Source organism: Camelus dromedarius, chromosome 12, assembly GCF_036321535.1.
Source record: "Camelus dromedarius isolate mCamDro1 chromosome 12, mCamDro1.pat, whole genome shotgun sequence".
Taxonomy (NCBI): Eukaryota; Metazoa; Chordata; class Mammalia; order Artiodactyla; family Camelidae; genus Camelus; species Camelus dromedarius.
The window spans coordinates 43693832-43718591 of record NC_087447.1 but is presented as its reverse complement, the minus strand read 5'-3'; the positions used below and the strand labels follow the sequence as shown (position 1 = coordinate 43718591).

The following is a 24760-nucleotide window of genomic DNA, read 5'->3' as shown; positions in this document are numbered from 1 at the left end:
ATGACCTGCCAGACCTCTCTCAGCTCACCATTCTGCCTGATTCGATGCTGCTGACTTCTGGCAGCCCTGCCAGCAGGAGGAGCAAAATTGCAGGAACTCCATCCCCAGTAATGCCCACACATTTGGGATTCCAGCCAAGTTGACAGGGTTCCCTCCTGGGCCCTGGAATGGGGAGGAAGGTGGGCTGCACGAGTTCCCCTGCCCAGACGTGACCACTCTGGCCTCTTAGCTGTGCTTTTATTCTGCAAGTGCTCAGTTACCTGCCCTTTCCCCTCAGGTGGCTGCCGCATGTTGCAGACAGTGATGAGTTGAATCCGGTCGATGTGAGTTGCTTTTGGGAAGGCTCTGAGGGCTGTAGGGTCACTGTGATCATCCCAATTGGTGTACCCTGTGCGGTTCCTGAAAACTTCTCTCTTTAGCGTCGAATCCAGGGAGTCCCTGAGACTTGACGTCATGGGGGCAGTAGTACAGTAGAAGCAGGACCACCCCCACCCACTTTACTAAGGGCAGCCTAAACCTTTCGGAGTAATTGCTTAGGCCAGATAAAACCCCCGCTTTCTAATCTTTTGTGAGTCATGCATCATATTGATAATCAGATAAAAACTCTTTTGGAGAAAAAGAGATGTATACCTACCAGTAGTGCTTTGTATACATTTTATGAACATATTCAAGAGCCGTCTGATCCCCGAAGCCCCTCTTGGCCCACCGTGAGGAGCCCCTGGCCCGGATGGCCTTCTGAGCGAGGGGTGCAGCTGGGGGTTCACCTCACCAGCCCGGGCCAGCTGCCGCCTGGGGCTGAGTGAGTGAAAAGGTGCCCGTTGTCCCTGTATCTGTCACATCTCACATGCCCTGCTCCTAGTCCTCTGGAGTGCTATTTGGTAGATTTTTGAGATGAATGACAACAGACATAAAATTTACTTAGGGGTTTCGAAAAGGCTGAGGTCAGAATCGCTACTTGAGGATACCATAAAAACATGTCAGGAATTTAGCTGCAACTTGTCTGGGTTCCTCCCTCCCTCCCTCCCTCCTCCCCTCCCTTTCCCCCCTCCTCTCCTCCCTTTCCTTTGCCCCGGACCCCACTCAACACACATGAGTTGAACTAATAGATGAAGTTGGCCCTGTCTTTCCTCCCTGTGTTGAGCATCTTTACCCAGGGGAAGCAGACCTCTAAGACTCGTTTTCTCCAAATAGAATTTTTGGTTTTTCTTGCCAGTCTATTTGAGCCTCATTCTTTGATTCAAAGAACGTTGATGTTCTTTCTGTGAGCCAGGAATTGTGCTAGATACGGAAATCAGAGGAGAGTCTGAAGTGGGCAGACATGTAAACAGGTGTGGCTCAGTACGACAGGGCAGGTGGTGAAGTGGGGAGGGCTGTGGGTGCCAAGGAGCCAGCTCCCCACGGGCAGGTGGGGGTCAGCAGAGCTGCTGCCTGGTGCCCTCTGACCACCTCTCACACCAGAGCCCACTGAAGGGCGCCGAGCTCCCCTCCAAAGGTATACCTTCCTCCCCCCTGTCCAGCCCCCAAATCAGCCCCTCTCTCTCTTCTTCTTCTTCCCCGGAGCCCCAGAAGCACCTTTACCGCCTACCATGTGGAAATTATTTGCTCAGGGCAGGAAGTCAGTTTCAGTTGCCTTGGAGGCTGGGCAAACGAGTATTAACCAAATGAATTCTTCGTTTGACTTTCCCAGGTTTTTATAGACAGGGAAAAAAAAAAAGAAGAGGCCTATCCACCCCTGCAACCTTAGAGGTGATCTTTACTGACACATCCTATCCTAGTTCTGGGCAGGGAACCCTGGCGGGTGGGGCCCCAGACAGTGTCTGGAACTGGGCCAGAGGCCATAGGCCAGCTCTAGAGCTCAGGGCATGGGCAGCAGAGGCTGCTTTTCCTTTCTGGCCTCTGATCTGGGTGTGTCTCCAGGAATTTACTCCCCCTCTCATGCCAGCTGCTGCCCAGAGCACTCCTCCAGCTGCCTCTGTGATCCCTGTGGACGGCCGGCTGCTGGGGACGGTGCGTGTCTGCTTTGTCCTTGGGCTTTGCTCCTGGGCAGTGGACAGTGTGGATGCCGTGCTAAGTGGCATGCTGACACCCAGCAGAGCTTTTTCCTCAGGCTGGGAGTTCCAGGAAGCCCCCCGGGACCACCCCCCCGCCCCCGAGGGTGCTGGGAAGACCCACATAGTCACAAGATGTGCGTCTGCAAGTCATTTAGGGCAGCAGAGCTCAGAGCTTTTGCATGTAACCACAATTCCCACCTCACCCACATCAAAGACCGCTTTCATAATCAGTCACCTCCGAGGGCCACGCATTAAGGGTTGAGAAAGGGAGAAAAGCTGTTTTTAGGGGAACTCTCAGAGGAGGTGGGGGGGGCAACACATGGAGAGTGCTGGGGAGGCCACCCTGCAAAACCAGCAGGTGACCTGCCAATAGGAAGACAGACACAGCTCCCTGTCTCTGCGGGTTACTGCCTTCCCAAGGCTCCTACCTGGAACACTCCCTAAATCTCACGGACACACATGCAAGGTGGCCTCGCCTGGCCTGTGAAGCAGCTAGTCTGGAGTGGGGACAGCCAGCCAGCGAGGCAGACCTGAGACTTGACAGAAGCTGTGCCCATCCGTCCCTATGCAGAATATGGCCCCCGGGAGCCCTGTGGCGGTGGCTGGCTGCAGATGTCTCCAAGGCGGCAGCAGTGGTCAGTGCTACCAGCACCCAGGACGGCCACCGCCCAGGAGGGCCCAAAACCCAGACTGAAGCTGGTTGGGGATCTGGTCTTTTTTGGCAACAACAGGCTTCCCTCGGGGCACAGCCTGACGCTGGCCCGGAAAAGGGGGTAGGTGTGGGCTGCTGGGTGGTGGGGGGCAGACTGTGTGTGGGAACCAGCAGCTCCTCCAAGACCAGCACTTATTTTTAGTCTTCTCCCCAGTCCCAAATAAACCGAGAGCAGCTGGGAGCCTGTGGGTAAATGCAGAGTGGAGCAGAGACAGGAAACCGGGGTCTCTCTGTAATGAGTTCCAGCCACTCCAGAAGGGAAAAGCCAGACGAGGAATTTTCTTCAGGACCGTTTCCCTCTGGCAGGCTCTGGTATTATCACCGAAAAGAATGTTCCCCTGTGTGTGTGTGTGTGTGTGTGTGTGTGTGTGTTTACAACTCCTGTCCAAGTCTGTCTCCCTCCCCCACCCCCTTTTGCTAGGTCCCCTGGCTCCGCAGGCTCTGCGTCCCTGAGTTGGTGCCTGTGTGTGTCCGGGGGCGGTGGGGGTGGATACAGGAGCCGCACGGTCTGGTCTGAGCCGCCTTGTCTCTGAAACTGTTTAGGGAAAGGCTGGAGGACACGGGCCAGGGAAGTGGGGAAATTTGAACACAGCTTGACGTTTCTGAGAGGGAGGGGGCGGGGGCAAGGAAGAGGAGAGAATTTGGTCTCTGGCCAGAAAAAGGGCTTTTTTTCAACCAAGGAATCTTAACTGCTGACATGGGTGCCCAGCATGGATGGAGACATTGATGTTTACAAGCATTTCGCGTGGCTGAAGAGGGTAAGTGACTGGCTGCTTTGTGTGGGTCTCCGTGGAGATGAGTGAGGGGAGAGACACTTGGGAGTGTGTGCGGGCGCGCGTGTGTTTTGTTGGGGGAGGTGTTTGTCCGGCAAAGCTCTGTTGTGGCCAAGTTCTCCATGAGAATCTAATTATAGACATGAGGGGAGAAGACAGTCAGCTGTCTTTGTTGCTCCTCTGACATTCTGATGAATGAGCCTCTGTGCAGAAAGGCTCAGAATGAAGTGGGGAAAAAGTTCATGGTTTTAACTTTGGGCATTTGAATAGTTGGAGGCTCCAAACACCGTGACCAGAAAAAGGTGTCCACCGGTTTTTGGTTTTGAGGTTGCAGAAAGGAAGCTGCTGCCTTTCAGATGCCCTGGGTTCAGAAGTTGTTCAGCTTCTCCTCTGCTCGGAAGTTGTCCGCTGTGGAGATTAGTCTGCTATCAGCCAAAGGAGCTGCCGCGTTTCCGGGGAAGGCTCTCGGGAATCCTCTTCTGCCTGCTTCTCAGAGGCCGTGGGTTTAGGCTGCAAGTTGTTCCTGCCCACTCTTTAGGGGATGAGCATGAGTGTGTGGAGTGAGCAAGAGTGAATGATTTTGGGGGCTGCGGTAGCATCTGCACTCAAAGAACTCAGGCTCTTTCCTCGATTGTCACTAGCTTTGACCTGGTGAAGCTGGGTCTCCATGTATTTTCATGCTGAGGCTGAATGTTTTTAGAAGCAGGAAGGGCAAAAGCAGCTGACAGATAAGAGATCTGACATTGTAACTGTAGAAGAACAGGAGGGACAGGAAGTGGCCGGCTCGGAAGGTCCCTGACCCCAGTGCCCAAACATTGAGCCTGCTGGCTTTTGCGTGTGACCTCTGCAGCTCGTTGAGCAAATATTTATCAAGTTCCAGGTGCTGGGTGTCCAAGGGTGAGCAAAGGAGAACCAGTCTCCGCTTTTGTGGATTTTCCGTCTAATGCTTGGAGGGTGGAGGGTCAACAGTCCCAGTAAATAAAACCTGAAATTTACAAGTTGCTAAGTGCAGCCAGGAAGAGGAGCTGTCAGTTGTATCATTCAGGGCTATTACTGATTGAGAAGGAATGGTCAGGAGGCCTTCTTTGAGGAAGTAACACTTCACTGAAACCTGAAAAAGTAGGAGTGAGTTAGGTGAAAAATGGGGAGAAAACCATGTGTCTGAGCTCAGTAATGGAGGGGAGACACGGGCAGACACCAGATCACACAGGACAGCGAAGGCTGCGGTAAGGGTTGTGGGTGATGTGGTTTGTGTGATGGGAGACTCGTAGCAGGGGAGTGGCATGAGATACATGGTTGGGGGGGATCCAATTCATATTTTGAGAAAATTACTCTAGCTGTGATGTGGCGTCTGGTGAGCTGTGTTGTGAAAAGTGAGGCAAATGAACCAAATTAGAGAGCCTGAGGGCTTGTTGGGATCAACACGTACAAACCCCTCATTTAAAAAAGCCCAAGAGAAGGCTCAGGACCTCACGGTTATTCATGTTGAACCCTGTTTTCTGTCTCCCAGTCCAGTTCTCTTTCCTTATCTCTCCAGCCAACTATTTAGAAAATTATGAGTTTAGAACCCAGCAGAAATCCTGAGTGTGCTCAGCCCCTGCTCAGTTTCCGGGATGAGGGCATTGCAGCCACCTGAGAGCACGGTGAGGTGACCAGACATTTTGACAAAGGTTTACATCCATTGTCTTAAGGATTGAAAAAGGACCTCTTCCTGGAGGAAACAGGTGAGAAGTGCACTTCCCACCGCTTACTCTTTATTTGCCTGTATCCAAATGAAGATTTTTACCCAGGAGAGCTTCCAGCCACGATGTGCCTGGGACCGTAGGTGTCATGTCCCAGCCGCTGGGATAGATGTGGTGCCTCTGCACCTTGTGCAGAAGTTCTGTCTGTGGCGGAACTAATTCTGCACATAATGCAGTGTGAGAAAGCCCTTTCTGTCCCTGAGACCCAGGCTGTGAGCTCTGGCCTCTGTGGACAGTTTGAAGTCTCCTGAGGGAGACTCGAAGCAAGGAGACTTCAGATCCCCCGAGGATGACTCAAATAAAACATATTTTTCTTCCACTTTTAGAAGTTTAAGGAGCATTAAAAAGAAAATAAAAACCAAAAGACAAAGTACGAAGTAATGAATGTATCAAAGGCAGTATAATCAGTACCTTCCTGTTGTCTACCTGAAACACAACTGCCAGATTCTTCTTTTTAAAATGCTCTTTAAAGAAAAATCCCTTTTCATCCTGTGAACCTGACCCAACCCATGCCCAAGGACTTGCGCTTAGTCTGAACAAGAAGACCCAGGCTTTTCTGCCTGTTTGGCCTTTAAGACATTTTTAACCCAACCTCAACTTGCCTTTTTAGTTTCATCATTTGTATCCACTCTGATGAGCTCCCAGGTATACTCCTTGCCTTTTCTGAGCTGGTACCCCAATGTCCTCTTCTGATTCCCACGCACTTCCTCTGACTCCATCAAGGCCCTCCCTTTCCATCAGTCCCTGTGGTGATGTAGTGGACTCCCGCCCCAGTCTCCAGTACTTCCCATCTGCCTGGCCCACCCACCCCTTCTTATGTGCTTCCTTAAGCCGGGGTGGCTTGGAGAGCAGGTTTTTCTTAGCCCAGGTTTTTGAAGGTGGAAATACTCTGTCTCTTTTATTTTCCCATGCAGAGAGGGAGGTTCCAGCAGAAGAGGATGAGGTGTGACCTGGTAGGGGGCTAGGAGACCTTGTCCTTGGACCAGCCCAAGAGGGCATTGGAGCAAGACTGAATCTTTGTGTTTTGGGGCAATGAGGTGGATGCCGATGGTCAAGAAGGCACAGAGCTGGAGGGGAAGCATTTGCTCAGAAAAGAGACCTTGTTTCACAGCCTTTGGGGGATGGGGGACTGTGTCCTGTTTCCATTAAGAACATGCAGTTTGAAATAAAGCCCAGATTGGGCTCTTGGCTTAGCCACACTTACTAGCTATGTGATGACGTAGATTACCTCAAATCCTGGATTTCTTCATCTCTAAAATAAGGAAAATGATAGTGCCTACCACATACAGGCTTTATGAGGATCAAGCAAGATGATGTATATAAAATGCTTAGAGTATCATGCAGGTAGGGAACGTTCAGTAAAAGTTAACTGCTATTGGCCATTACCAGGAAGGGGGTGACTGAAGGAGAGACAGGTGGGACCAGTTTGGTTCTCTCCTAGGAATGAATCTCAGGCCATCATTTCTTTAGCTCTGGGCCCCTTTCCCAAACCAAAGACTGTGAAGAGGCAGCTGGGACCTGGCCTACCGTGGGTGGCCAGAGGCCCCCCTGCTGGCTCTGACCAGCTTGGCTGTGGCTGCCGAGAGAAAGCTGACCAGGGCTGCTCCTCCAGCCCCTTCCCCAAAAGTTAGAGCCCTGGGACGAGGTAACCTCCTGCCATAAGCACCCAGAGGGCCTCCGCCCCTCAGCTGTTTGGTTCTTGACTGACTCAAAAGCAGCTCACACCTGCACTGCTTTGAGATCAGCGAAGCCAACCCACATAGTCATGAAAGCCTCTTAAAATAGCTACAAGCAGGATCTGTGGGGTCCACTGACTGCCCTCCGAGCAGTTTATTTTCCCAGGAACAGGAATCCCAGCACTGTCAGCGTCTTCACACTGCTGCAGGCTTCAAATATGCTGAGTGTTTACACCAAATTCCAAACCAAAGTTGCAGACCAACCCCTCTCCCAGCCAAAAAAAAATCTGGAATCACCATGGGTTCCCTCAAGCAATTGGCTTGGGTTCTGCAGTAGAATGTGGACTGAACTCAAACTGCTAATGTGAGACTTTATTCTGTGTCATCTGGGGCTCAAATGGTTGATACAGTAGCCTGGCCACTTGGGCCAGAAGAGCTGCAAAGATAAGAATGTTACTGAGTCCAAGCTTGTTTTGCTCACCACATGATAGGCCAATAAGTCAGGAAACGAGGTGTTGGGTCAGGGAATAGCGACTTTATTTGGAAAGCTGGCAGACGGAGAAGATGGCAGACTAATGTCTTGGAGAACCCTCTTCCTCAAGTCAGAATTCAGGCTTTTATACCAAAAAGGGGAGGGAGTGTGGTTGGTTGTTGAAAAATTCTTGGCGTAGGAATTCTTTGTTCTTGTAGCTGTCCACGTGGGTCAGGTCATGGTGCCCCTGTAAAACCTCTAACAAAACAAATGTTATTTTCTATTCTGCAACTTGTCATCTTTATTTAAGTGCAAAACTGTTAATATCCTTAAAGGTCAGAGTCTTGAGAATAGGCTCTCCTGTATGTTTCAGGCTCAAGGCAACATTCTTTTACAAAAGGTACAGAGCTAGCAAGACTAAGTCTAGAATGCAGGTTGTAGGGTTAAAGCCAAAGAAACAGGTCTAATATGGAGTCAGATTTGTTCTTTTCTGTTACAAAAAGACACACAGGCATCCAGACATTGACTTGTCTCCACTTGAGTCAGACTGGTGAAGGCTGGAGAAGTAGGCAGTGGCTTCTGTGAAAGCTGATCTATTGGCTCAGAGCAGGGATCCTGCATCCAGCTACTTGAGTTCACATCTCAGCTCTGTGTGACCTTGGACATTGGATTTAACCTCCCTGAGATTCAGTTTCCTTGACTGTAAATGATGGATAGATAATTCAGTACTTGTAAAGTGCTTAGAAAACGCTTCCTAAGTATTATGGTGATGGTGACCTTGACCACAGCAGACAGCTTGTGGTTACTCCAGAGCCATGTGCCCAACCTTGGTTCTGGGCAGAGAGGTTTTTCAAGACCACAAGGAGGATGACAGTGGGTATGGTTACTCTAGGGTTCTAGCCACCCCCTGTTCCCTGTAGGTATATCCTCCCAAAATGCTGCCACATCATCTTCCCTGGCATAATTGAGCTAGAATTCTGCTGCCTCTGACTCTAGCACCTGTGGCTCCTGTCTGCCAGCTATTAGGAGAGACCCTTCAGGCCTCTTTTCCAGCAAGGTTTAACAAAGTGGCATCGTACCAAGGTGATTTGCTGAATAGCTTGCGGATACACCGAGCAGCACGGCAGTTGGTGGTTCCATGAGCTGGCAACAGTAGTTGGGGGTCCTTTGACTCATCCCTGCCTTTTTCCCCTCTCCCATCTTCTGTATCAACCCTTTCACACTTTTTCCTTTGTCCCCAGCAGCATACTCCCCTCTCAACTGATGTCACCACCTACTTCACTGAAAAAAAAAAAAAAATTAGCCACATGTAGCTTGAAAACATCATCTTTCCTCCCCTTCACCACAAAATGTCAGTGTTCGCAGCCATCATTTTTCAGCCCTTTGGTTTCATGTGTCAAGAGTCCCTTCTCTTGGCCAAGGCTCTCCCAGTATCCTCTCCACCTGACCCAGTCCTCTTCCACGTCCTCTTGTTCCCTGGTTGTTTCTTCTTTACTCTCTGCCCTGCCTCCTTGTCCCTTGTTCTTGGCAGAAAACATCTCTTAATTCTTAGAGAAAAACAAATCACAGTTATCTCTGACCATGTACTTGCCTCTTTATGCAACCTTATGACTTCCCTTCCTTTCACTGTCAGGAATCTTGAAATCAGGAGTGGGCTGAAAAATCACCATCTCTACTCCTTCCTGGTCACTCCCAAGCCCACCTCACACTGGCTTTGTCCCTAAGGAAGCTTTCAAGTTCCTTCTATGATGTTGTTAATGCCTCTGGTTCCCAAGCAACCTTTGCTATTATCCATTTGCCCCAGGATTCCTTCCCATTTGAGCATCTTGTTGGGTTAATGGCATTCTTGTGACCAAAGGCCCAGCTCCTCACTTTGGCCCTCGCCTGATCCCGCATTTTCCACCTATGATCTTTCTCTCATGCCTATTTGATTGTTGGCTCCTCCAATAGAAGATCCAGGCAATCCAACAGGCACTGGGCAGTTTATTTCTAATGCCTCCAGATAAGTTGAAAGAGCGCCCCCTCTGGCCCCAACCCCAGCACCTGAGGCTGCCTCTCTGTCTCTGACTGGTGTTTTTAATAATAATGAGTCGGTGTGTCTCTTGGAGTTGGCAAGATGAAGAAGGAGCACCACACAAAGAGCCTCCCCTTGGTTTTACTCTCCTCCTGGCTTTACTATCATCCCATCACAAGATAGCACACTTATAAATACCACTTCTCCTCTAGCCCAGGGCTGTAGGTCCCTTAGGCATCCTGCTACCTGATTAGGAGAATTTGGCAGAGACTGTTTATTATGCAAGACTATAATTTTGAAATAGGATCTTAGTAAAGCAAATGCATTTCTCTTGCTCCAAATCTGGCTTCCCAGAATGACTGGTTAGGAGCGTTCACGGGCATCATACCAATTCCTTAGTTAGAGAGCTTATAGACAGACTGTCTCCAAGGTGTTCTTTGTTTTCTGTGTTCTGGGAAATCAGAATGTCTGAAGGGTCGTGATTGTCGTGTCTTCACAGATAGCCTATATGTATTGGGAAGACTTCACAAAGATGCTGTTCTCTTCTCCTGGGGAAATTTCTTCATAGCTTTCAAGACTCAATCGTTCAAGTGGGGACTCCACTCTAAAGCCTCTCCTCTCCCTTGAAGGTATAATTGATTCATCCCTCCCCTGTACCACTGCTGCTGGCTTACATACACCTCTGTGACAGCACCTATCACATCTCCTGGGGAGATTACAGAGCTGTTTAAGGCAGGAACTGCCTAGCAGAGAGTGGTACCTACTAGGTGTTGGGGAGTATTCGAGTCACTGAAGCAGGATTCCATGAACCTTGGTTGACCAAGCTATTTAATTTGCTATTCATGAACTTTGCTTTGCTCTTCATTTGATAGTGACCACCCCACCAGCAACACGTAGCCTCCCCTTATATGTAATTGCAGTCAAGAGGTGGAGGGCATAAGAAGGTCATAGTCAGGATAAGATCTGTCTCGTTGGACTTCCGGTAGCTAGGACCTGACTGTACTCCACTCACGCTGCATTTTGAAGAAATTTCTCTACCTCTGTGCCAAAGATAGTTGGTTGGCTTGGCTAGTCCTCACCTAGAAAAAGTAGAACTGGTCCTGGGAATAATTGATTTTATAACTGCCAGAAAGCCCTTTAACACCTTAACCAAAAAATCTGGGGGAGGTTTTCCTATTTATAAGCACCTGCCTACACTCAAATCTGTTTGGTTCCCTTGGGTGATGGGTAACCTGAACCATGTAACAGAAATTGTACCCTCTGTGATCCACTTATTTTCCCCATCTTTTGTTTCTTTTTTGTCCCCTTATTTTTAAGGTCTGCATTTTCCAAGTTTCGAAAAAGTATGGTGTGCATGTGGCGGTCCTAAGCTTGAAGTACAGCCTTAGTGACTTTAACATCTCCCCTGTTCCCAGCAGCCATGGCTCTCTTGAGATTGATTTTCTTCCCTTTTTTTTTTTTTAAGTGAAGTATAGTTGATTTACAATGTTGTGCTAGTTTCTGGTGTACAGTGTAGTGATTCAGTTATATATATGTGTGTGTATATACACGTATATACTCCTTTTCATATTCTTTTTTATTATAGATTATTACAAGATGTTGAATATAGTTCCCTATGATATTCAGTAGGTCTTAGTTTTTTTTAATCTCTTTTGTATATAGTAGTGTGTATCTGCATATCTCAAACTCTTAATTTATCCCTACCCAACCCTCCCTTTCCCCTCTTGGTAACCATACGTTTATTTTCTATGTTTGTGAGTCTCTATTTTGTAAATAACTTCATTTGTCTCTTTTTTTTGTTTTTTTAAAGATTCCAGGTATAAGTGATATCATGTGATATTTGTCTTTCTCTGACGTACTTCACTCAGTATGATAATTTCTTGGTCCATCCATGTGAGATTGGCTTTCTGGATTTGATAAGATCCCCTTGACTAGGCAGCATGGAAACACTACATATTTTCTTTTGTTATCCCACTAAAAGCACATGACATCTATGATTTTAGCGACTAAAGACTTATCTAGGGCCAAGGCTTATCCAGTGTATTGTGTTCAGAATCTTAGTGTATTTACAGGCAAGGAGCCCTGATACAATTTAATGAGATCTGACCAGTTGGGGCAGTGTGTGTACTATGGCCCAGGATCCTGAAGGAACTGGAATCCATAGCTTATGAATGTGATTCTTTACCTGGTGAGGACTGCAGACCTTGATATCAGAAAAAGGAGGTCGGGGGGAGGGTATAGCTTAGTGGTAGAGCACATTCTTAGCATGCACAAGGTCCTGGGTTCAATCCCCAGTACCTCCATTAAATAAATAAATAAACCTAATAACACCCCCCGCCCCAGAAAGACAAAAAAATAAAAAATAAAAAGGAGGGCAGATGTATTTTTCGAGCAGTCCGTACCAGGAGCTCTAAGAAGCAGCTTTTGGCCCTGAATAACAACATGATGGCTGGAGCTGTCTCATGGAGAGCTCACTACCTTAGGCTTTTCCCACACTCCCTGCTGGCGTACCAGATGACACCGCCACGCGACCTCCCCTCCACCCCACTTGACAGTTCTGGGAGCAGCGAAGTGCGTTGCTGATGGGAGGTCTCCTGGGACATCAGTCAGGGAAGGCTGCAGAGTTGCCCTCACCCAGCGTCCCCGAGAAGGTTTCAGGGCATATGTGGAGGCTTGTTCTCCTGGCAGAGGCCGGCCAGGCTGTGAAGGAGGCAGACCCCTGGGGATTCTGCATGGCCCCCAGCCGTGGCATCAAGCACTCACACGATACAGAACTCTGCAGAGACCTAACATGGCCATCTCTTGGCCAAGCTGCCATGGAGGGGCCAGGCCAAGAGTGAGCAAGCATTGTGGAATCTGACCAGCCACTAGAGTCAGAGGCTGATGGCTCTGAGGAGGCTGCCGGGGGTGATTCAGCTGGAAAGCACATGTTTGATCTAAATTTGACCTGACCCTCAGATTGGAACAGAAATAAAAACTCAAGTATTTATGACTGGTTATTATTAGCTATTGAAATTCTCATTGTGCTCATTATAAACATGTATGTAGCACACAGTACTTAGAGTATGTATGTAGTAGAATGCTTGTAAGAAGGAAAAAACTGGCTGTGTAGATACGACTCGAAATGTCTTTTCAGAGACAATGGAAAAGTGACAGGTTCTTAGCTGTTTGCACCACAAGCATGATTCCAGGCTCTTAGCTAACAGTGGGTTCTGTGTTGTCCCGTAGGCAATTTTTTCTTTCCATCCCAAGAGTATTTTGGTTTTTATTCCCTTGGGTTATTTGCTCAGACCTTTACAGGTACTCCACAGGTGTCCTGATCAGAAATGTTGCCTCTTTTTATTCTCTTGCACAAAAAGAATGAGTTAATTAAAACCGTCAGTACAAGGGATGTGCTGTGTCTAACTGTACTTTGGTCTTTTAGCTTAAACAAAGGCATTTAAATGACTTCCGTATTTCCACGATCATTCCAAAACTGTTTATGTACACAGAGGAAATAGTAGAGCATCCTGCTCTAAAAAAATATTCTGCACTTTTAGTCCCACATGTTTCTGTGTTTAATGACCTAGCTCACCCTCTGTGTCGCTCTGTGAGGTCTGATTGTCTCATATTTAAAGGATGGGGAGGTTGAGATGAGGTAACCTACCTGAGACTGTGCATGGTTAGTGCAGCCCCTCCTCCTAATCGTTCCCAGCTGTTATTTTGCAGAGAAGGTCCTGCCTTGCGGAGGGCGGGGCTGTGTTCTGTACGTGAGTATGGAAGCCTCTCCAGAAGACCCCTGGATCCCCTGCCTTGAAGTCCAGCTGGGCAAATGGTGGGAACAGGGAAGCTGCTCTCAGCCTCCCGGCTCCCAGACTTGGCCTTTGTAGAGCCGTGTAAGACATCGTTCTTTCAACATAACCTCTTATACATTTATTGTGTGTTTTTATGCTCTTACTGCCCTTCATTTATTCATTTCCCATTCACCCTTGTATCTTTTAGCCCTACGTTAGCTTCCAATTTATTTCTTACTGTCTTAACTTATTTTATGTCCTCTACCTGCCCCCCCCACCAATGTACCCAGTTGATGCCCACAGGCATGTTGCATCCTGTAGCATTCCGTTTTAACCTTCTTGCTCTACATGGGAAATAGGAATGGAGGCCAACAGGTGGTAGATAGAAAGTCATCCTCCCACACAAAGGAGAATGGGTGCCTTTTTTATCCCCATACTTCCCATATAGACACACCCTGCGCCACAAAGTAGATCCTTATTAGCTCTAGATGATAATCCTGGTTTTAACTACGGTTGGCTCACAACTGGCAATTCCATCTTAAAAACGGCCAGTTCAAGCAGATCAAGCAACAGTAGGTGGGATTCCTTGGTAATTCAGCATATATCCAAATAACAAAAGTGTTTCCTTGTAAGTTGTTTCTAAAGTAAATTTCGGTCAATTGATTGATCATCCTTGGAGACAAATTCATCAGTCAGGACCTTTGGTTGCCAGTAACAGAAACTTGGTTTGAACTAGTGCAGGCCAAAGGGAATCCACAAGAAGGGCAGGGTTGTATTGTTGGCTTTGGACAGCATGAACTGGGGTGAGAATGCCACCAGTCTCTTTTCATTTGTATTTCCATAAATGTTGGCTTCATAGCTCATTCCTGCTGCAAACCCACTTCCTCCACATGGAAGAAGACATGGCCACTAACAACCTCAGAACCTTCGAGCACAACCACTACCATTTTCTGTTCCTAAGTTTGAAAATTCAGAGGAAGGATTCCAACCATCTAAGCTTTGCATCAGGAGGCTGGGAAGGGTGAGAATATCTCTAAGAAGATGGCAGCCTTCACTGGTGCCATGTGGTTACAGTAAAGGTAACACTAGCAAGAGAGCAAGGGGGAAATTTAGTCTGGGGGTTTTCCAAATAATGATAAGGTTTCTTTGGGGAGCCTTAAATATCCCCTGAAAATCTCATCCCTAATTAAAATGCAGTGTCCTCCAAGGTAGGGAAAACTTGCTTTATTTCTTGAATCTGCTAGCATCCAGCTCAAGTGCAAGAGGAACTTACTAAGAGTAAACTCTTTATCCACTGACCTTTGGAGGAGAAGGGGCAAATTCAGTTTAGATTAGGGTAGTGTCTTTGTGGCCCAAACTGCCCTTTGTATAGAGACTCTGTCCATACTGAAATCGTGGTGATCAGTCCTATGCTTCCTGAACCCACACAGTCCTTTCTCTAGCCTCTCCCTTCTCTCCTAATCACTGAGGCTGATTACCTGTCATGGTCAACTCCATGACCTCCCAACCATAGAACATCCTATATGGCTGCTACATCATCCTGAAGTCCCTTTCTTCCTTTTCTGGGGCAGCGGGAGATAATTAGATTTACTCATTCATTTATTTATCTAATGGAGGTACTGGGGATTGAACCCAGCACCTCGTGCATGCTAGGCATACACTTTACCACTGAGCTATACCCTCCCTTCACTCTTCCACTCAGAGATGGCTTAGAAAATAGCTATTGCCCACTGGAGCTGTATATTAGGCCCACCCAGCCCCCAGCAGCAATAGCATTTTGGGTCTTCTAGGAACAGAACCATAACCTGTAAGAGTCAAGGTGCTGTGTTTTCTCTGTTCTGTGAATTCTCAGCATCATCACTCTTAAGGCCTGACATTTCTGAGCTGTGTTTTACTTTTGCTTCCTAGGGATCTGGGTTTTAGAGGGTGGATTCCTTTATCCAAGACTTTTCCTAGCCTCTTGAGAGCGAAGGTTTGATAGATGCAAAGCTTGGATAGTCTTGGCTAAAGTTTCTGAGTTATTGACAGTATACACGTAAGAACTCCCCATCCTGATTCAGCTCTGTGTTATGAGAGAAGGGAGTATGTTTCACTGTGGCATTCTTCAGTGAAAGATGCAAGAGGACAAGGAAATGTCAATCTGTAGATGCCATTTCACCTCCAGAGAGTACACACATCCTTCGCCTTCACAATATCTGTTGGTCCCACACGATATTGCAATCAGGTAGCTAACTTGAATTACAGATTGAGGAACAGCTCTGACCATGGAAAGTTTGGATGAGAAAATTCACTTTCCCTCTGTCTCATTTGTAGAAATAACCATCAAACAGAAGAGAAAATTTGATCAAATATATGTGTTTCACACCTTAGTACATCACAAGTCCATTGTACAGGTCTGGCCTAGTGGCTAACATCATTAGTTGAGTAAAAATGGCCCCTTATTTATATTTATCAGTGGGTTGAGCATCCTTAATAGTGTTGAACAGGATAGAGCTCTCCTTTAAATTGTCTTGCCACCCCAGAATGGGGAGGATTAGAAAGCTGGCATGTAGCATCCTTCAGAATTCCACATGACTTTCTTCTCAGTGGAATGTCAGCATGATTCTGCCAATCTGACTTCATGCTCGGAGAGCTGGACAACTGCTCTGTCACTGATTTACCTAATAGAGAACACAGACAAGACTTTCCAGAGACTCCCAAACCTGGAATCACTCAGGGACCCAGCTATATGGTCTCAGTATGGGTCCAAGCCTTCTACTGCTGTTCCACTGTTAGAATTAAGGGAGCAGATGTAACCTCTGACAAAGCAATCTCTTCTTAACATAGGGCAAACAGAGCTGTGTTCCAGCTCTGTCTTTTTAAACAAGTTTCTGAATCATCGGAATGACATTTTCATAACCATCTAGCCTATTAGGCCATGATGATACCATGATGAGCCATGTTATCCAAGAATGATGCCAAAAAGTGATCGAGCCTGTTGCCCAGTTACCGGAATAAGAAGTATGCATTTATTCACTTAAACTCAAATCCTCACCTTTGGCTGATGAACGCTGGCATTCAACAAGATGATTCTAAACTAATCTAGGGGTGAGGGATATAGCTCAATGGTAGAGCGCGTGCTTGGTGTGCACGAGATCCTGGGTTTAATCCCCAGTGCCTCAGTTAGTAAAGGGAAAAAAAGCCAAGGCTTAATAAAGTAATCTTCTTCTTGGCCCTGTTCTTAGATGCTTTCCAGGTTCTTCTCCAAGTAGAGGTGACTTTTTTTCCTGGTCTGTGCCCTGCTAAGGCTTGAGTGCAGTTTTCTTGAGAGCTGTCAGTCTTATGTAGACTGTGAGAACTTAGGACTTGGCACTTCATCAAAAGCAAGGGGTGGGAATGTGGCAGACTTCTGTCTGGGACATTATCTCCATCTCACTGCTGTTGAATACCTTTAAAAAGTGCTTGAGAACAGCAGGGATTTTGGTACTGTGGAAGAGGTTCTGTTATCTAGAACAGTGATTTGGGTCGAGGGAGGGAACTTTCTGCCATAAGCAGCACTGTAATACGGTCTGACTTGTCTGCCGGGAGTCTGTTAGGGGAGCAAAAAAGCACCAGGAACTACTATTACCGCTACTCAAACAGTGCTGCTAGATTTTCAGATATATTTTAATTACCAAGAAAAGAGACATTTTTATAAGAAGCTCAAATATTGTGGTTAAAGTAAAAGCCCGTCTTTTTTTTTTTTTTTGGCGAATGTACATCATTTTATGACATGTTTAGAACATACATAAAAATTGATAATGTGCTAGACCATAAAGCAAACTTTCACAAAATCCAAGGAAAGGGGAACTTGAGCATACCTCCCCCTCCCAGCTTTTTATAGCCCAGACACTTACTCATAAGAGAACACTGTTAAGCATTGTTACGTCACCTCCCAGACACACATCATTACCTATGGAGCTGGGTAGTACTGTTTTCTAGCATCACGCTGTGTGATTCTTTGAATTGTGCTGTTTTCACTATCCAATATGTCTTATATTTCTATAATGGTCTGTAAATATCTACCTCATGTTTTAAAATACTACAAATTGTCCAGAAATATGGATGAACCGTAGTTTATTTATCCACTCCTCTGCTAATGGACTTTCAGGTTCAGACAGCATTTTCAAAATCCTTTTTTTTCTTCCGGTTAATAGAGGAACTGGAGGTTGAACCCAGGACCTAGGGCATGCCAAGCACGGCTCTCCCACTGCTGTACTCTCCCCTCAACCTTATTTTAAATGAATTTTCATTCAGTCCCAATATATACAACAAAAATTTGTTGATCTCCTCAATTAAGCTATTACGGAGAACTCACTAATTTAGTACACAGTAACTTAGGCAAATTATCCATTTGTGCCTCATCCGTTCACTTTGTGCCTCAGTTCCTTTATGTGTAAAATGGGTGAATAAAAATAGTGTGGGCAAAATTAAATGAATTAATATAGGCAAAGTGCTCTGAACAATGCTGGCACATGGTGAGGGCCCCACATTGCAAGCATGGTACTTGGATCACATTGTATTGGCCTCCATAGAGTTGCTTTGGCCCATGTTATCCACTAACCTTTGACCTCTTAAGGAAAGCAGTGAGCTCGCCTCAGCTCTGTTTACTGTGAGGATGTTATTGAGTGTTGTTTATCCCACTACACAAAGTCTCTCTGTGAAAACCAGGGAAGTTTCTCCCTTCCTTAGGAACAGTTGTGCTTCTCCTAGGCAGTCAGTTTGACTTTACCACACTGATCGGTGCATCTTGGAAGTACTGGGGATTGAACCTAGGACCTTGTGTATGCTAGGCATGTTTTCTACTACTGAGCTACACCCTCTCCTCCATCTGTGTTTCTTGTAACTCAGTACTGCTTCCCTTTTTCCATTGACTGCTGGAGTGGATCCAGATTTTAAAAAAAAAAAATCTAGCATGTGCTATAAACTCTATGGCATGCATTTTGTGTATTAACTTATAACATCACCTCCTTTGTTATATATATATATATTTTTTTGGTCAACTAGTGAAAATGGCTGCCTCTGGGTGACTGCGTGGGTAGGTCTTTTATTGTACGAACACACCGCACTCCGCACGGTCGGTGTGGCGGCTTGCTAGAGTCTTGCGGAAGGAGCTTCCCCTTTGGTCTTCTTCCTTCATCTCCTGCTGGAGAAGCGGCAGCTGCCAGTGCGGGGCGGCCCTGCGCATGATGACTTTGGCCCTGGGGTCGGACACGCCTAGCTCCACTGGGGTGCCTGGGTCTTTCCTACTCCCTCTCTTCTCCTCTGAAAGTCACCATCATGTGAGTTCTTGGACAGAGAAGCAATTTGACCTGCTGTTAAGAATTACATTCCTCTCTTTTGTGAGGTTCTAAGAAAATGTGGGTTATATCTTTGGATACTAGTCAGTGTTTGACCATGCGATGACTGGAGTATTAATTAATGGAACAATAATGAACTGCCATCAACACAAAGATGCCATTATTGATTGTTAAGGCCCTTTGTTTATGGTGTGAAAGGGCTTCCAGAACAATGAACAAGGTGCAGGCTGGAGAGGGGCTGGAGTCAAGGGCAGTGTAACGGCAGGGGTGCTGGTCTCTCTAGCCTGTGTCTGGCACGGCTGCCCTGGGAAATGGCCCCTGGGCCCACCCTCGCACTGCGCCATTAACATACAGCCAGTGCATCTTTCATGAGGGACGTTTTGGTGCTCAAATGCAGAATCTTTGCTCCCCACTTCTGTTTTTGAACCAGGGCTGGCTCTGCCGCCTGCTCTCACCCAGGCAGTGCACTGGGAAAGGGGTGGGGCAAGGGAAGGAAGGAGGTGTCCTTTCTTAATGAAGGGGGCCTGGAGAGCCCATTCCAAAGGTTGGAATGTGGGAAATGGGCACAGGAGTAGGGAGCCACCTCTGGCCCCTGTGCCTGGGTTCCTCTGACCCCCCGCCCCCTTTGTACAGTCGTGACTTTGGGGTGTAGGGTGCCTCCCTTGTGAACATGGGAACATCAATTCCTCTGGACCGGCCCAGATGATGGTGAGTGTCATTTCCCTGTTTAGCAGTAAGCTCTTGCTTTGCAGACTGCAGAGCCCCTGGATGGCCTACGGCGGGCCTCTGGTTTCAGCCTGACCTTCATCACGGAGGAAGGGAGTATTGGTGGCGTTGGGCTGGCTCAGTTCCATGAGCAGCCACTTCCCTCCTCCCTGACTACAGCCAGGCCAGACACACCCAGAGAGTGGCTGCAGCTCCTGCCTCTAGCTCAGGGCATTTTATAAGATTTGCCTCTCATCTGCCTTATCAGATCTTCTCCCTTTCCTCTGTTTTCCATGGTTTCTGGCTACTTTACGTTTCCCTGGTTTTTCCCTCTGCTTGGCCCTTGAGATCCCTATGGCTGTTGTTTTGGTTCTTCGCAAGATATTTCATCCTAGCTTGCTTCTCTCAGCTCCGGTGTTACAGAAACTCAACGTGCTGGCTTGGCTGCCAGGGCCTTTGTTGAGAGGTAGGATCGGCCACTTCCAGAAGGGACGTGTGAGTAGGGGTAGGGCCGGGCAGTTGGCATCCCTTATCCTCCGTGCGCTCTGTGATGCTCAGGACAGACCTCCACGCTGTGAGGTGTGCCTTGGCTCTGGAGAACTCCAGCGTGAGAGTCAGGAGACAAGATCTGTGTAGGGGTTGTTCCCACGTAGTTCCTTGGTGAATGATACCTCCTCCCTGGTGTCCTCAGAGAGTAGACCCTTAGTGCTGTCAGTGCCTCTGGCAGGTTGTGCCTCCAATAAACCAGACCCGACACGTCCAGCCCTGTCAAGCACCACTGGGTCTGGAGCTCCACTGAGGCCTTTGCAGCCAAAGGTGAGGTCATCCAGCGGGTGGTGTTGCCAGCTTTCATGGCACGCCTATCAGTGGCATCTGCTCTGGTCCTCCTTGTAGTGGTTTTGAAATCCTGTGATTTCCTGTTGAGGTGGGTGGTTTCGCACAGATGATCAACAAAACTGCCCTCATAAATTGCATACTTCATTTAGAAGCTGCTATGATGTTTTTCTAGCCTTTTAAGTGTGTGTGTGTGTTTTTCCCCTTCCTTTTAGTCCCAGGCAAATCACCACGGTGCTGCTAGCAATGAAACGTACCAGGAACGCTTGGCACGTCTAGAAGGAGACAAGGAATCCCTCATATTACAGGTGGGTCCTTTTTGGTGGGAACCAGCTTATTCGGTTACCTCCAACCCTGTGGCTGCTTCAAGTGGGAGGAAAGCACAAAGGATTTTCTCTGTCGGATGTATCCTGCTCCCAAAGTGTATATTTTTTGAAAGGCTTTTCCTGAAACAAAGCAAAAACTAACTGGGGGCACAACTTAACTCTGGACGTGGCTTTGGGGACTGTGAATGGATGCATTATTTATCACGGCCTGCCAAGTACCTGCCTCTGCACACTGGAAGCTCTGTGGCCAGGCTGATTAAATGGGGCCTTGTCCTCAGGACTCTTTCAAAGGAGATAAGATGTGTCCTCATGTCACTAATAAAACAAAGCCTCTTTAAAAGCCTAACAGGGGATGCTAACAGGATGAGGCCCAAAACATTTGGAGAGCTGGATCTAGACTGATTGCTTTGTGGCCAAATCCCCGGGAGCTGGTAACATGGGCTAATAAGCCTTTGATGACTCTCTGACTTTGAAGAAAGGAACTCCAAAACTTTCCAGGGAGAAAGAGTCAAAGCTACGGTTTCAGTCCTGAAAACTTGTGTTCCTTGGTAGGACGTAAGGTCGAGTATTCTCAGTGGGGGATTTTTGCTGAGGTAGGAGCTCTTTGCTGGATTAGTTCTCAAATGCATGAATATTCTCAAGATCTGGGATGCATCAGACACTGTGATTGACATTTTGGAGAATAAGAAGACTAATATCCCAATCTTAGCTCCTTAGAAAGCTTGGAAGGGTGGTGGTGAAGGCTGGTAGTGGGATGGAGGGGAGGGGGCAGTTGGGGTTCTGGAACCCTCCCTAGACCTTGGACCTTAGCTTAGAGCACTTAGAGTTAGCGTTCGAGTTAAGGGGCTGCAGTGTATTTGGCTTTTTTCCCTCTATTTTACCTTATTTCTTTTATTCATTTCACTTTTTTTTTTAATGAATGTAAAAGTAATCAAGTGATTACTTAAGAAACTTTGGAAGATCAAAAAGAGTTTAACATGTTGTCTTCTTCTTCCAGCCTTTTTCCCTCTGTCCTGCCCCTCTTTCAAATAATTAAGCTCAGACAAATACACACAATTACACCATTTGGCATCCTAGTGTTTTTTTTTTTCCTGTCCTTCAATTCATTGATTTGTTCATCAAAAAATATTTGCATGCCCACAACTAGGTAGACGCTGGTTTTACGGGCTGGGGATGTAGCAGACAGAAAATAGACGAAGCCCCTGTTCTAAAGCTTCTGTTCACGTGTGCGTGTGTGTGTGTATGCGTGTACACGAAACAAACCAATTCACAAAATGTTTCAGGTGATAAGTGCTATGGAGGAAAATAAAGCAGGATAAGGACTGTGTAGTCAGGGAGGACCTCCCTGATAGGAGACCTGGGGGAGGAGGAGGAAGCTGGGGAGGGAACCCCACGGGTACTGGGAGAAGCACATTCCAGCCAGAGGAGGTGGTCCGTCCAGCACACACCCGCAGGTAGGAGTGTGCTTGGTGTGTGGGAAGAACAGGAAGGGGCCGTGTGGCTGGAGTTGGTGACCCCAAAGAAGCCTGGGAACTGCCTTCAGAGAGGTAGCAAGGGCCAGGTGATAATGCACATTATAGCGCAGATGTTTTGAGGGATGTGTAATCTGAAACTTCGTACCAATGACATGATTAATGAAAGAGTGTCCAGTTTAGAATTTTGCAGCAAACAGTATGAAATTGCAAACTGTTGAAGCAGGGATCTTCGTGGCTGAAATAACACATTCCTGTTTAGAGGATTACCATTGAATAAAGAAGTTCTGTGTCATGATCTCTTTGGCATTCACGGTTTTTAAAAATTCCAAATTCTTAAATAACCCTTGTTTGAAAAGTATGACACAATTAAGAAGCTGCTTATCAGAAGTCAGAAGTGGATCCTAATGGTTTCTGGTCCTCCAGGAGGTGGGGCCAGACTTTTAGAGTTGCTCTTACGTGCTCACTGCTGTGTTGTAGAGGCCCTGTGGAGCAGGTTGGACAGACCCTCAGCCTGGTAGAGCCTCCTCCTTCATTCACGAGGCAGCTCAGCCAGACTGAATTCGTTGGAGCCCTTGGTTCAGAATATTCTCCTGTGTTCACTTGTAGAAGAACAGGGGAAATCACACAGAACAAAATCCTTTGTTTCCAGGCATAGTGAAAAACAAATGAAAGCAAAATCTTTTATATCTTCATTGGAATGTAACTTCTTAATGCAAGAATTTTCATCTTCTTTTTTTTTTAACCTCTGTGTTCCCCTTAGTTTCTAAAATTATGCCTAGCATGGAGTAGGGGCTCAAAAATATTTGTGTTTCTTGAATAAGGTCACATTTAAAACCTTTATACGTTTTTGTTCATAATTTTGAGGAGAATTTGTAAGGACCCGCCAGTCCTGTGTATTTTGGGTCTTATATATATCTTGTATGTTTAAACATATGCATATATATCTTCTGGGTATCTTGAGTCTTACAGGTGAGCTGCAAGTTATAGACCTAGAGACCACATGTTATATTCCTCTGGGTACTGCCAGCACATGGCCCGAAGGCGCAGTGCAGACTATAAGAGCTAACCCTCACAATTAAGATTAACCATAGCACATCCTTCCCAAACAGAAACTCTGGCACCCAGGGAGCCAAGGCCACCCTTGGAATCCTACTCTTTTGAAAGTAGAGTTAGCAGTTGAAAAGGCCAGGACTACTGATCATATGAGACAGCAAGGTGACGATGGTCCTACTTGATGGAAGGCACTCATTTTGGGATCATAATTGAAATGTTAGCACATTGTGCATCAACTCCAGGAATATATTTCACTAATGCATTAGCCACTTGGGAACATAAAAGTGGAATGGTTAAAGCAGCCATATTAATTAAGGTGAGCTCCTCTGTAAAAGGGAGCTTTATAATTCATAAAGTTGATTTAAACACGCACAATCTAAACATGAACTCCTTCACGCTCCAGCTATTATTCCTTTACAGACTGAGATAATTTACAATAATCTGTCCGTAAATGGCGATGAGTCAACCATTGGTTAAAAACCAAAAGGCTTTAAAAGATCTCAGTTTACCAGTCCTTGATTTCCTTCTTTTTGGGGGAAGTCACTCAAGATGCTTTCTTCATCTTCCTGTTCCGAGGCACCTTACAATAACGAGTAAGGAAAAGGATGCTGGGGGCAGCCTGCCGGTAGAGAAGGCAGTGAGACTCCTCCCAGCCTGTATGGAGGGCATCATTGAAATGACTTACTGTCCATGGGTTTTTGTGAATTAACAATTCCAACAGATAACCTCAGTGTTCTTCAGAAAGACAACTTTTTTCCTGCCACTGTTTATGCAGTGTGGCTTGTGCGTGTTTATGGCTGAGAGTCATGTTTTGACCTGTGAAGCACAGAAACCTTCCTGAAGCCAAGTTTTGTCAGTGCTAATACATGCCCTTTCTGTCCCACATTCCTTCGTTGCTTCAGAACCCTCGCCTGATAGGTGAGCAGCCCTTACACCCCGATGAGAGGGGCAGGGTCATTGGTTGGTTTCCGCAGAAGTGGGGATCGCACTTCCACATGAGGTGGCAGGAGCCCTGGCAAGCCAGCTGAGGGCTGCCCTGAGGTCGGGGCTGCCCGAGGGAGCTCTGTGAGAGGAAGTGGGGCAGGAGTCCCCCAGAGGCAGCTCCCATGGTTGCTGTGTGTTTTTCTCCTGAGTATCGAGAGCAGGAAATGGGACCAACATTTTCCAGGTGTGGCTGACACTTCCCAGCCAGGTAAGAAAACAACCAGGCTTTCCTTCATCCAGGACGCATCCCCTCACCTGCCACCTGCCCGAAAGAAAGCCGTTCCTCTCACTAGAGAATCAGTGGTGTGGCTTCACGGCTCAGCTGCAGCTGGGAGCCAGCCCTGCTCCTTCACCACTGCTCTGTTTCCTGGGACAGGTGAGCGTCCTCACAGACCAGGTGGAAGCCCAAGGAGAGAAGATTCGGGACCTGGAAGTGTGTCTGGAAGGACACCAGGTGAAACTCAATGCTGCCGAAGAGATGCTTCAACAGGTAAGGGCGGGTGGGGGACCCTTGGGGTCTGCAACTGCTCACCTGTCAGGTGAGGTCCAGGTTACAGCTGCTAACTTTCCCCTCCTGCCTGCAGGGAGGGTTGGCTGCTCAGGGTGCAGTGTTTATACAGCAGGTGAAACCAGCCTCAACGTTGAGAGTGGCAGAGGAGGGAGGGTGGGGAGGGGCTGGGCCAAGAGGAATAACTTGTTGGGCTGGTTAGACAGATTCCCAGGGCACTTTCTCCAGGCCTGGTTCGGTGCAGGAGGGCTCTGCTGGCAGTGTCACCCTCACCTTATCACAGGGACCACAGTTTGCCTGCTGGTGGCATTTGGGGTTTTTGAAAGTCAATTAGCTTATTTTGT

At 47.2% G+C, this 24760-nt stretch overlaps 1 protein-coding gene and 1 non-coding gene across 8 annotated transcripts in view; both read left to right on the top strand.

Annotated features, from left to right (window-relative positions):
• The window catches only part of PPFIBP2 (PPFIA binding protein 2), a 144681-nt gene that overhangs the window by 55092 nt on the left and 64829 nt on the right, over positions 1-24760 (top strand). For 5 of the 7 annotated variants that reach the window (XM_064492609.1, XM_064492606.1, XM_064492605.1 and 2 more), the window contains exons 4-5: positions 20286-20378; positions 24285-24398. In XM_064492609.1, the coding sequence (XP_064348679.1) occupies positions 20286-20378; positions 24285-24398 (207 nt within the window). Of the gene's footprint in view, positions 1-3359; positions 3522-20285; positions 20379-23833; positions 24117-24284; positions 24399-24760 lie in introns of those variants that run through there. The other 2 variants (XM_064492608.1, XM_064492610.1) reach the window with 2 other exon arrangements.
• On the top strand, positions 16302-16375 carry TRNAT-GGU (transfer RNA threonine (anticodon GGU)). Its single transcript has one exon. It is a non-coding gene; the product is annotated as a tRNA-Thr (tRNA).